This window comes from Eptatretus burgeri, chromosome 11 (genome assembly GCF_056783735.1).
Source record: "Eptatretus burgeri isolate ZD-2024b chromosome 11, Ebu_testis_v1, whole genome shotgun sequence".
Taxonomy (NCBI): domain Eukaryota; kingdom Metazoa; phylum Chordata; class Myxini; order Myxiniformes; family Myxinidae; genus Eptatretus; species Eptatretus burgeri.
Window position 1 is genome coordinate 54018830 of NC_140971.1, and position 14374 is coordinate 54033203.

Sequence of the window (14374 nt, forward strand, 5' to 3'; positions counted from 1 at the left end):
CGGTCCGATCTGATTGAAACTTGCCAGGAATATTGCTGGGGACCCACGGATGTGCCTTTTTAAGGTTTGGTATTAATTGGATAAGCAGTTCCCAAGTTACGGCCATTTATCTGTCGACCAATGACAAGACACGGTGCTATGACATCACGAATGACGTCACAATGGGTTTTTTTTTTTGTTTTTTTTTTGCATGATTCATGGTCCGATCTGATTGAAAATTGCCAGGAATATTGCTGGGGACCCGTGAATGTGCCTTTTTAAGGTTTGATATTAATCGGACGAGCGGTTCCCAAGTTACGGCCATTATCTGTCGACCAATTTCTGCGAGAGAGGGGACGGGAGAGGGGAGGATGAGAGTGGGGGCGAGAGAGAGGGGCGAGAGAGGAGGGGGGAGAGAGGAAGGGCGAGACTAGGGGGAGAGAGGGGGGCAAGAGAGGGGGAGAGAGAGGGGGTGGGAGTGGGAACGAGAGAGAGGGGGGAGAGAGGGGGACGGGAGAGGGGTGTGAGGGGGGTGTGAGAGCGGGGTGTGGGAGTGGGGGCGAGAGAGAGGGGCGAGACTAGGGGTGAGAGAGGGGGAGAGAGGAGGGGTGAGACTAGGGGTGAGAGATGGGGGAGAGAGAGGGAGAGAGAGGGGGCAAGAGAGGGGGCAAGAGAGGGGGCGGGAGAGGGGTGTGAGAGGGGGGTGTGAGAGGGGGTGTGAGAGGGGGTGTGAGAGGGGTGTGAGAGGGGGTGTGAGAGGGGGTGTGAGAGGGGGTGTGAGAGGGGGTGAGAGAGGGCGTGTGAGAGGGGGTGTGAGAGGGGTGTGAGATGGGGGTGGGAGTGGGGGCGAGAGAGAGGATGAGAGAGGAGGGGGTAGAGAGGAGGGGGTGAGACTTGGGTGAGAGAGAGGGGGAGAGAGAGAGGGGAGAGAGAGGAGGAGAGGGGGCAAGAGAGGGGTGAGAGAGGGGGCGAGAGAGGGGAGGGAGAGAGGGGAGGGAGAGAGGGAGGGAGAGAGGGGGCGTCACAATTCAAGAGAGGGGAGGGAGGAGGGCGAGAGAGGGGGTGAGAGTGGGGGCGAGAGAGAGGGGCGAGAGAGGAGGGAGGAGAGAGGAGGGGCGAGACTAGGGGGGAGCGAGGAGGGGCGAGAGAGAGGGGGCATCACAATTTTTCTTTGTTTGATATGACGTCACAATTGACGCTGGATACCTGAGTATGTTTCCCAGGTGTTTCCCAAGTTATCTCCATTTATGATACGGTTGGTCCAAACTAATTGAAATAATGCCCCAATCCAGTCGTCGTTTACGCACCTACGGGCCCGCCCCTACGGGTCCGTACTAGTCTACATATATATAAATATATATATATATATATATATATATATATATATATATATATATATATATATATATATATACATATATATATATATATGTATATATATATATATATATATATATATATCTATCTTCTTCTTCTTCTTCTTTCGGCTGCTCCCGTTAAGGGTCGCCACAGCGGATCATCCGTATGATCCGCATAGTGATTTGGCACATGTTTTACGCCGGATGCCCTTCCTGACGCAACCCTGGTCGCCTCTTACGACACAGGGATATGGTACACCTATTTTAACTGGGGTATACACCGGCCCAGTATACTGGTACTCATTTCGCCGACCTCGGAAGGATGACAGGCTGAGTCAACCCCCTGGTGTATTAATTCAGTGGCCCAACGGGGCTTGAACTCAGGACCTTTTGGATCCCAAGCCGCTGCCGTAACCACTGCGCCAACACCAGGCTCCTATATATATATATATATATATATATATATATATATATATATATATATACATATACATATATATATACATATACATATACATATATATATATATATATATATATACATATACATATATATATATATATATACATATACATATATATATATATATACATATACATATATATATATATATACATATACATATATATATATACATATACATATATACATATACATATATATATATATATATATATATATATATATATATATATATATATATATATATATATATATATATATATATATATATATATATATTTACATATTTCTTTATGCGTTCTTCCAGAGATCTGTGCTCTTCCAAGTGCCCTTATAGTTTTAAGTAGTTATCATGTAGGAAGGGCTGGTAGGATAACGTAGAGGTGCACAGACTTGCCTCTGAGCTGTCTAGCTTAGTTTCAAATCTCGACACAGCTATAAACTGCGATCATGGTGTTTCGCATGTAAGGAGATTAATCAATTTGTGCATCCTCCCTCGCATGGACATGAAACTGGATGTCCCGTTTGCTGGCATTCGTCGGTTGATGTTAAAGACCCCACTTGTGACCTTCGCGAAGAGAAATTGAGTGATTGGAGGTATCCTGAACAAAGTACAAATGCCTGCTCTTGCAGTTGAATATCAGGATTGAATATCCTGAATCAGTGGTGACTCTTCCTCTGATGAGTCAGAGAGTGATCTGGACTGGGAAGTCATATTTTCCAATGGAAATTAGTCATTAAAACTAAATCATGTCCAAGGCTATCATATCAGTTCTTTGGCAAAATGAAACACTATCCATGATAACTTCATGGTAAAATTTATTTAAATGTGCCTGTTTTCTTCTGGGGAGGATGGGGGAGCAAGAGAGAAACACACACACACATACACACACACACACACACACACACACACACACACACACACACACACACACACACACACACACACAGATAATGGTACAACTTTGCGAAAATGGGTGGAGAGGTCACGTTATTATCATTTTTTTCCATACTAGTTATGTTCCCATGACAAATATTTACTTACCTGAACATACGTATATTTTGTTCAACTTTATGCGTAGATAAAAGACAGGTAATGTTGATAATAAGATACCTGTTCGATGATTTATTGCCAACATTGTCAATATCATTAGAGTTTTTTTTCTCCATCTTCAGACCAAATCATCTCAAATAAAACTGTATTGTATTTACAAAAAAAACTGTAAATCAAAACCACTGTATTGATTTAATTCACGTGTATTTTTTTTTATGTCTATGGGTGTGCAACATGTAATTGCCTTTATTTTAATTCTTCACATGCACATGCAGCCGTATTTTTGAGAAATCTCTGAATCAAAAATGCCTTTATTTATATTTTTGTCATAAAACCAAAAGCACATTTCATTTTCCACCAAAAAGTCAGCAGCTGCGTCAACTAAGAAATGGGTTTTCTGAATCAGCACAAAATTCCGATTCAGAAATTATCCTCAAACCTTTGGGCCTCAAACACAGGATTAAAAGTGCCACCGCTCTTGTACTGAATGTGCGGACAATACCTCGGCTACTCTTCGCAAGGAACACAATGGGACCTTTCATGCTTTTAGTCCGATGCTGCGGACTGGAGACCCAGTTTGCTGTCCACCCAATCAATACACAAACACTGTTGTTTCTCCCTCCATGCGAAACATCACGATGACTGCTTATAGCCGAGTTGAGTTTCGAACCCAGGCTAGACAGCTCAGAAGAAAGTGCACACATCTCTCAGCTATCCTGCTGGCTCTAAGTGCTGCAACCTTAAATATGCCCACCCCAAAAGAAATGGTAAACATGCACGTTGGAAAAATTGTGAAGAAAGATTTCACAAACGTCACAAACCCTGAAATTTTATTTAAAAGAAAACCATTAAACCAAACAATCACTTATTGTGCAGCAGACATGTTGAGAATGAGACGTAATATGCATTTTCAGGGGATGTTGAAAGGAAATTACATTTACTATGGCGATGAAAGGAAAGCTACAACGGTAAATTAGATTGTCAGATTTGGAGGAAAGAAAAACCTTTGTGGAAGTGCTTGTCAAATTATTTGCTTTTATCCCTCCAGTAAAAACTCTAAAAATTATTGTCCAGAATTGAGATAGACCCTGTGCTCCAGCTCGCAGACATCCATGTTTTAAAGTTGTTTATTTGCTTAAAATGGTCCATGATTGGTGACCTAGCACCATCAGACTACTAACACTCAGACAAGTTTATTACTCCTCACTCTCCGATAATAAACTTTGCCGAGATAACAAAGACCATAAATATACCACTAAATTTAGCATGACATCTTCACACCAATCACCTCAATTATCTTATACAAAAGTCATTGCGCTCTCAACACTCACAAAAAGACATGCTGGAGGCATCCCAATAGCTCACCTACCAGTGCTGGAAATTCTTCCTCAATAAGTGTCAGGTCAGACCCTCCATCGATTTGTTTTCAATGTCATCATGGGATATATAAGCATGTCGTTTCGTTGGAGAATCTATGGAGATATGACTCTGCTGGAGGGAAGTAAGGACTTGCTATTCTCAAGCTTCTCTTGCAGTTTGAGGAGTTTGACCATTCCCCCCAAAAATGATTTTAATAAATGATCCTGTTGTTTGGTACCTGATTAATCTCCAAGCTTAAAAGGCCCAGAAGCACTTCACGGTCAACGACATGTTTTTTTTCTCTTGGAGCACCTTATCAGAAGTCATTTCATAACAGTCCCTTCCTTGAAAATATCTGCTCTGTGAAAGAATAATGCAAAACCCAAAACAGGATCAATATTGAGATAAATATGCCTGTTCTTGGCTTAATGGTTTGGGTGGTGGGCTTGGGATCCCAGGGTCCTGAGTTTAAATCCCTCTTGACGGTTGAATGAATGCCAGGTTGGGTTGATTCTGCCTGTCATCCTTCCGAGGTCGGCAAAATGAGAAGCAGCTTGACGGGATGATTGAGCCATTCGAGTATCCTGCGTCAGAGTGGTGACCCATCCAAGATTGTGCCCAATAGCCCAGGAGACGACTTAGGCAGCACCAACGCTCTGAACAGAGTTTGGTCACAATTGATGGATGCATTTGGTAAATGATATTGTTACGTGGAAATGGGGGGGGGGCAGTGAATCCATAGATAGATCACATCATGACTTTAACATGGACAGTGTTATCATGCAGGTTAGATTCCCCTTGGAACATGAAATTTGTCAGAGGCAGGTCGTCTTGTTAAATATGTGCTGAGATGGCAGTGATTGTAAACCTTTACAACAGCAGAGAGTAAGATTGTGTGAAATAAACCTCACGTCTCCATGCGATGCCAGGTGAAGATTTGTGGGCAAAAAAGGCACAGAAAGTGCTATTCCCTTAAAAGGAACCATCATTACAAACTGTGTGGCCAGTGTACAGTAAAACATCGTGGTGAGCTCATTGCGCTCTCAAGTCAGATAGCGCTCTCATTGCGGAAGTGAGGTCGGCTGTGGATTCTTGGAATCTGGGGTGGAACATTTTTCTTCAGAGTGGGATGGCCTGAAAAGATCGACCCCACCCACAAGTAGTGGGCGGCCAATCACGGGACCCATCACGCTGTCCCAGAATCACGGGACAGGAGGCACCAGAGTGTACAAGGGCTGTGGACATCTGCGCATGGCAGTTTGAGCTGGACCTTGAAGTGAAGAAAATCTCTCTGCAGCCGTCTGCTTGGCTGCCATCTTCTCATCTCCTGGCCTCATTGTGATCTCTCTGTGACGCCATTATTTGGGCCCCGAGCTGAACTTCGCCTTGTGACACATCAACCTGCAGCCACAATCACAACCTGCACAAGTCCTCCTATGTTCCTTTCACTGTGTGCATCCGGTATTGTTGCACCATCAGCTGGTTCAGCCTTAGTTTCCATTGTACATGAGATTGCATGTTCCCTGATCCCTGCTTGTGTCTGTCGACTGCCATCTCTGTAGCATTTAAAACGCATCTTGTCTACCCTTTTCCCAGAACATTTATTAAATAAGCCACCTATTAATTATAAGGAGCATTTGTTCATTTCCCTGTGTTCCCATGCAAACACCACCAGTTTTGGCTTAATTTTGGTGATCCTTGGGGAATATTAATTGAATGCAGGGCAGAAAATGTAAACACCATTTCAGTCATTCGTGAGGGGAGGGGGAGAAGGGTCTTAGACACCTGGCTCAGTCGGACCATGTTAGTGGTCCATCTGACGTGACAAAATGCACCATTGATGAAATTTTAATGCGACTTAGGCATTCCCATATCTCCCTCAATCATATGTCAGTGGTTCTAGAAATAGTACATTTAGAGACCCCAATAATTGGAGTGTATGTCCCTCAGCCTGGGCATACGGTTGCACTACCAAGGCATTACATGATATAACAGGGATGGTGATAATTCCGATCCTCTACTGTTACAAAGTCAAGATCTGTAGTAATTAAAGAATGTCACCTCGAGTCATAGAATGGCAATTTAACAAAATGAAGTTTGAAAGAAAAGTTAAGAGACTTCCAAATTTTAAAAATCAGATTGAAAATTAAAAGGCAGAAAGTTGTGAGTTTGCAGCCACATTACGACGATTGTATAATAAAATGCTCGGTACATAAAGGACTAAATGTCCTATTAAGATTTTATAGGATCAAAGACAAACTCAAACTTTTCTAGAAATATATTGCTTGCTCATAAAACAAGGCTAAATGCAGTATAAATATTGTGATTATTAACAAGGCCGTTTTACACATCAAATTCTTCCAGAGGCAATGAAACAGCCATAACAAATCGTTTCACAGACTCAATTCTGGTCCCAAATTGTAGACACATTATAAATTCTATAAAAGACAAACGGCTTTCACATAAATCAGCAAATGCATGGCACTCAATCAAACTCACACCTTGAAAATAATGTCATGAAGGAGTCTTGCATCGTGAGGGCCTGCCATGTGGTTTAGTGCTGCTTCGCATCATTCACATCCCGAGGAGTGAACATTATGCTGTAGGAAGAAAAAGAAAGGAAAAAAAGTGCACCAAATGGATATAAACGTGAAAAGGGGTGTTGGGACTACATGTATGTGCTTTCATGAGATTTATTTCTCAGCAGAGCAATGTATTACTTTAACTACTTTCAGAGATCAGCCTTAAACAATGATCCAGGGACATTCCAGGGAATCTGTTTGTCCTCAACCATCGATTAAACCGATGGGCTAGATCTTTGGTTCTCGGGTGGAAGCAACGGAAAGACATATTGCACCACTCAACACTCCATTCCAGAGAGTATGGGGGGGGGGATCAGATCGATCAGAACCTCACTCAAGGGGAAGGCAATGAAATGCACGACCAGCGAAGTAACAGACATTGCTGGGCTGGACAACCAACAAGCTATCTCAACCAAGGCGAGGGATCGTTCATATTAAGAGTGAAAACAGTCTCAATTTGGCATGTTTATAAAAACGTAAAATAAATATTAAATAACAATCTGCATTTTAATTCTTCCAATACTCTGTCCATCATTATGTAAGCAGAAAGAAAGGAACAAATCCCCAATCCCCATGTATCCCCTCATTCTTTAGTATGTGGCACGTGATTGGGGGTAGCATAATTTGCTGGGGGGGATGGGGTGGGGAGGCACGGCTGTACCACTGATGCAGTTTCTTTCGTTTCAGGTAGGAATTTGTAATTTGTTCATGCTGCCGACGATAACTTGCCTACTCTTCGCGAAAGACATCGTGGAATGTTTGACGTCCATAAACTAAAGCTGACGGACCGTAAGCCAAATTTAACGTCCATCCAATGGACGGTGCGCACAATGATTGATCGCCCTGCGGCCAAAAATCCAGGATGCCAGTGTATAGTAGACCTGCCAAGAACTTGTTTTGTTCAGAGGACACCACATCTCTGTCAACAGCAAATAACCATGCAAGATGAATAGGGCATAGGAGGCCAAACATGGGATGTTAATATGGCATGGGATGTGGGTGGAGACCATCTCTGACTGACGTTGAAGGTCTCTTTCCAGACCGAAAGGGTTAAATGAGGTCAAATTTTAAATTTCATTAATTATGCATTGACATACAGATAAGACATGATGTTTTAAATTAAAAAAAAAGAGGTTGGAATATGATGATTTAAGCATTGCTAAAGTTATTACACACACTTGGTGAAAATCCAATAACATGCATGTAACATGTGAAAATCCAATTACAATAAAAACGTGAATGCAATACGATCACTTAATGGTTTGCAAAAGTCATTGCACACACTGCGATGGGGACAACAAATGTATGAAAAAAAATAATCACAAATGACTTCATAATAAGCCAAAAATATTGTGAACTTGCTTATTATCCAAGCATGTGAACATTCGCAACTTTTGAAGGTATTGGGTCCACGATCCGATTGTATTCTCGGTGACCTTCATTCCTTTAATTTCCTTCTCGAGATCTTTCTTGGTCGTCCAACCCTTCTCTTCCCATCAGGGCCCCCAACATATGGCTCCTTTTGGATGTTCAACAAATGTCGGGATAAAGATGATTATCTCTATATTTGCCAAACATCATGCTCCACATCCCATGCCTTATCGAAGTACGTAGTATGGATGCACTGGACAACATGAAAAAGATGTCCTCACTTTTTCTGGAGCATGTTTTTATTTAATATTGCCACTTCTTCTATCACAGGTCGGTTGAGATTCGCACCCTAGACAGCTCAGAGGCGAATGCACATACGTCGAGGTTATCTTGCCAGCCCTTGCCTTTCACTGTATCCATTTCATTGCTATTTTGCAATTTCGCTCTGATTCGTAAATCAGTCTTATTAAAACTGTCATATGTGGATTATCTTGATGTCGTTAATGCATTGTCCAATCGAGAACACTGGAAAACATTTCATCATGTCACCACGTTAAGTGGGTGACATAAGGAAGGAAGGATATGGATTATCGAATGTGTGATCCTTTTTAAAAAAAATTAAAGCCTCATTATTTATATCGATTATATACCCTGTAGTTATTAGATTAATGTCTGTGACTCATGTATTGACTTATATTCATGTGAAATATAATATCAAATATTATTACTTTCATTTACATTTTGTTGTTAAAGAAGTTTTCAAATGCCGCTTTGACTCGCATGATTAAATCATATTAAATTTGAAGGGATTTTTCAAGGCTTTTCATTCATAAATAGTCTCAAAGTTCATTCATTTTTTTTGACCACGATATCAAGGAAAGCCTCTCTGAAGACCGATTGTGAGTGATGACATCATCGGTGCCCAAATTGAACCTCTGATGGAGAATGTTGGTTGAATGAACATGTTGAACATCGAATGTTTGGTTTTGTACTTTTTACAATAATATTGTTGTGTCCCCGGCGGTTAACACCAACCTGGACGGATAGCTGAACGGTTTTCACTCGGAGGTGAACAGCTGAAATCCTAGGAGATTATCGCATGCGTGGGATGGGGACTATATAATGAGAGCGTTTACCAGAGGCGTTAACCAGAACGGAAGCACAATAGCTTATTCTCGAACACACAACGACGGGACAATCACATGCAATTTCAACAAATGATGGTTTAATAAACATAAATCACCCAGTTATAATTAAAATAAACCAAAGGGCGATCATGAAAAGTGAAGTAAAACTAAATCCTAATTTGAAACGTCTCCACTCAGTCACAAAAACAGACAAGGTGAAAGATAACAAAAAAAATAAAAGAAAATCCTCCCTTTATGCCAGTACTCAGCTTGTGCCCAGGGATTATCTTTCGGGGCCCCACAATCGTCGAACCGTGTAGCCACCACACGGGAAAACGCACCAAAATGGCGTCAAGTCGCTCTCTGCAGTCATGTAAATGAAGTGATTCGTGCGGACGATCTTCCTTCATTAGGGCCCACAAACCGCCGCACAGTTTCTTCTCACGATTGAGATTGCCACACCACTCCTCTCTCAGCACCAGGCCCAGTCACACCCAATGGTGCTGCCTTTCTCCTTGATCATGCAGCAGGACACTGCCAAGTTATAGCTAAGAGACATGCTCCTCTTCTTCTCTCCTTCTCCTCGAAGCATACCAACTTCATGACTCGGCCGAACAGACAATGGCCAGTATCTCGTTCCAGCACGCAAGCAAATTCACACAAAACGAACAACGATAATCATGCTGCTATTTCATTGTGCTGAGAGGGACCAGATCCTCACGCTTTGCTTCCAACTGCCCTCTTGTCTATCTAGCCCCTTCTCCCTCTCCGATGTCCCCCACCAAATCATCAACTTCGGGGGGGGGGGCATGGCTTGCCAATATGAAGCCAGGAAGGTCCTTTGCCTGCTCGGAAACGTTCGGCTCTGTTGTTAATGGTGTTGTCGTAAAAACGTGGTTCTTTTATTTCCAGCTTTGTAAATGCAAAAACATAGGAAAAGTACGGGGGGGGGGAAATTTACATGCTGGGAAAACTAGCCTTAAACCATACCTAATTAACAAAGCACCACCCTGTGTGGTGACACGTAACAATCCTAAGCTAACGGTTTTCCCTACATAATTTACATCGAGATGTCTCCTACTCGTCCACGAACCATGCTATGCTATACAATCCTATCTTTACTATGAAATAACTCCATCTACTCAACAAACATAACAATATTTCGGAAAACTTTCCAATTTTTCATGAATATTTAAATTGATAACAAAATAGTACCTTTAGTTTCACTTTCTTGTGTTGTAACTTTACTGAGATTATATATGTAGGCGTAGGCTCATGGAGGTGCTAAACGAGATCGATCAGCAGGTTCACAGACTTAGATAGGAACAAAGGGGTATAGGGAGGTAAATCCCTTGCATATGAATGCATGAATGGCCAAAAGGAAGGCAGTAGGGTGGGAGGGGTCAGCAAGAGTAGAGAACAGGGTGGGTCTGGAAGAAAGCATGAGATGAAGATGGGCAGCACTCTTGAGGGACTTAGAGAGACAAGAGACAACAGTCCATAAGATTGTTGGCCCTGAACCATTAAATTTGCACACTGAACCACATGACCTATTTTGTTGCAATGTCCAAATCTTTTGAAGGAGTTCAGACATATAACTAGAGAATTCACAGAACACATTACCCCATGCAGGCATGCTCTCTTGAGAAACAAGGGCATGGGCGCGGTCTACGAGCAGAAAATTTGATTGGTTGTGATGACGTAAAATGCCGGAATATTTGGTCCAATTACCACGAAATGGAAGGGTTTTGAAAGTGACAAAAACGTGATTTGTGCTCTCGTGTTCAAGTATCTTTATCACACCATTTTAAAGCCTTTTTCCCTGGACAGGGGTCAGCTTTTTGCAGGCTCCAATCATGGTACTCTTTCTTGTGGCAATGTTTTTACGGCCGGATGCCCTTCCTGACGCCAACCCTTTAGTTGCCTTCGACATGCAGGGATAATTACCAGTATACTGGTGCTCATTTCGCCGACCTTTTGGATGGATGACAGGCCGAGTCAACCCCCCTGATGTTAAATTCAATGGCCAGCGGGGCTGGAACTTAGGACCCCGAGGATCCCAAGCCACCACCCTAACCACGAGGCCAACACCAGGCTCATGTAATGTTCAAGTATGTATATTGAAATTAAAAAAACAAAACATTTTAAAGGTTCTAGAAAAGTTTTTTTTTTCAGAAGTCATATTTTACACCACCTTATTTAACCCTTAAAAGGTAACCTGTGATTTTGAGGACACCAAGCCCAACACATGTTTTCAAAAAAAAATGTTTATTTTAACATTTTCTTCTGAAAAAATAAAAAAAATAAAAACATTAATAGTAGATTAATCTAGTTTTAGTCTTAACTTCCTGAAAATGGTTTCAATTTAATATGTACACAATGTTATTGCAATGAAATGATTGGAACATTTTTTTTTCCAAAAGAGAAATTCCTTTGAAAGACCCCAGGTTGCATAGATGTTACTGCGGGATGAAGGTTACACGTTACATTAGTTATTCGTACTTGTTGTTTGTGTGCTATATAACGTCCTTAAAAAAGTAAGTTTCTTGTTTGAAATTATGTTCAATTTTGTTTGACTGCCAGACAGGCAGACAGTAAAAATAATGATCTCACTCCTCTTTACGCATCTGCAATCAGGACAAATTCAGATCCATAGTACTGATAAACTACAGATTTGCTTTCCGATTCATGTTCCGATTCGTGTTCAAAATATAACAATCAATTGAAAATGAAGTTGTTCCTCGATCATAAACTGCCATTTGGAGACAGAGCTTTCTGCTTGACGTGCATGGGGTGAAAACAACAATGGCACAACCATACCCATACCTGTCATTCTCTGCCTAATTCAGTCACTCCACCCCTGACAGAGGAAGCATAGCTGAAAAGTTGAAGGGATGATCCCCTCAGAGTGTGATGGTCTACACAGTTCCCTCAGCCCTCGTCTTGCTTTGCTCTCTGTGGAGACTTCATCTTTACCCGGGAGTGCTGCAAGTTCTCCGAAGGTGTGCACTCAAGGGAACATTCATATGGCATTAGCAAGCACTCTGTGCCTGGGTTCATTGTAATCCTTTAATATGATCATGCCATGGCCGTGAGCCAGTAGATAATGATACTGGTTACCACACTGAGGAGGGGTTGGACTTATAACCAGGATACACTACACATTGACACACCCAACCACACACCACAAAATAACAAATTATAAGCGAAAATATGCACACACACACACACACACACACACACACACACACACACACACACACACACACACACACACACACACACACACACACACCCCACCACAAATTATAAGTGAAAATATGCACACACACATGCACATGATGTACACACACACACACACACACACACACACACACACACACACACACACACACACACACACACACACACACACACACACACACACACACACACACACACACACACACACACACACCCCACCACAAATTATAAGTGAAAATATGCACACACACATGCACATGATGTACACACACACACACACACACACACAAACACACAAACACATGTTACAATAGTCGTGCAGTCCCTTCAGGGTGACTAACAGAAGAACATTAACAAGTGATTGCACCAGAGGCAAGCTAGCTTTCACAGGTAGAGATACAATGGTAGCATCATGATCCGAGTAGTAGACATCCACACCATCAACATAGGTGTTGGTGCTTGAACTGTTGTCGTAGATGTGATCCAGCAGAGAGCCCCAGTCTGTGGTGTGCACTTTCACAATCTGCGAGAATCCTTTTGAGGACATGAAACAGCAATTTTGAATGGACATTGGCGAAGAGCAGACCATCATTCAAGTCACCCAGGATAACAGTTGGGATTGTTTGATGTGGAATTCTTGAGAGGTAATCATCAAAGTCGGACAAGAAGTTGTTATTGAAAGCCATGGACTGCGCTAGACAAATACAAAACGCATGCTTAGATTAGAACGTGTGGTTACTGTCATAGCCTTAACTTTGAGTAGAGAAGAGTGTTAGATGTGTGTGCTTTCAGGAAGTAGTGATGTTCGACATGATATCATGAGTCCACCATTGGATAGATGTTGACTGCTTGGAGTGAGAAGGTCCAACCTATAGACTTAGCACTTGTCAAGCCAGCCTTTCCTTATCAACGGTTTTGAATGGAGTGCTAAGCCACTTGGCAAGTGCTGTACAAGAAACTTTGTAACTGAACTAATCACTGCAAAACTCGAGGTTCTTGTAAGTATAATGATGGTGATTTGTGTTATGCAGTGTTCAAATATATAATTCAATGTAATTAAACATTTAAGGAGGTTTAAAGGTGTATAAATAAAACCATTACGGGTTCTACTACCATTTTCTGCAGTATCTATTAGAATTACATCACCTTATCTAACACGTTACATTAAAGTTGTTTGTCCCTGCTGCTTGTGTTCTTTATGACATCCTTAAAAACAGTAAGTTTCCTGTTTGGAATGATTTTCAATTTTGTTTGACTGCCAGACAGGAATACAGACTCAAAAAATTATCTCACCCCTCTCTGCGCATGTGCGGTCAGGATGAATTCTGAGCCAACTTACGGTAAAACGAGAAACTTGTCTTCCTATGTATGTTCCGATTCGTGTTCAAAATATAACTGAAATGAGAGCGAGAGATGAACCTTCAGAGTTTAGGCTTTATTCCATTTGATTGGAGCCGCTTCTGTGGGCACACCAGGAAATACAGGTTCAGCTAGGAGTACATAAGCAGAAACGTATACATGTGCAGTTAACCATTGCAGACTAATCCGCGTAAGCACGGAGTTCGATATAATCTCCATTCTCACCAGTCAATGAGCACCTTCAGTTAACGAGCATCAAGTGGACAGCCGATGTCAATAGCAATGCCCCGGGGACAATCCACCCGTGCCGCAGAGACCTCCCCTTATACGCGAGACGCACAACATGTGATCCCGCGTCATGTCCCTTGATTCACGTTAATTCACCACATTCTCCTCACCTTTAAAATGTAACTAGGGGCCCATCTTACACACCATGATTGCTTTAGCACTATAGGAGTATACATTTCAAGCAACGCGAG

General features: G+C 42.0%; 1 protein-coding gene across 2 annotated transcripts in view; it reads right to left on the reverse strand.

Moving 5' to 3' along the window:
* The window catches only part of SLC31A2 (solute carrier family 31 member 2), a 196703-nt gene that overhangs the window by 75205 nt on the left and 107124 nt on the right, over positions 1–14374 (reverse strand). Inside the window, exon 2 of one of the 2 annotated variants that reach the window (XM_085846460.1) lies at positions 6713–6813. In XM_085846460.1, the coding sequence (XP_085702586.1) occupies positions 6713–6746 (34 nt within the window). In that variant the 5' untranslated portion in view covers positions 6747–6813. Of the gene's footprint in view, positions 1–6046; positions 6814–14374 lie in introns of those variants that run through there. The other variant, XM_085846463.1, reaches the window with a different exon arrangement.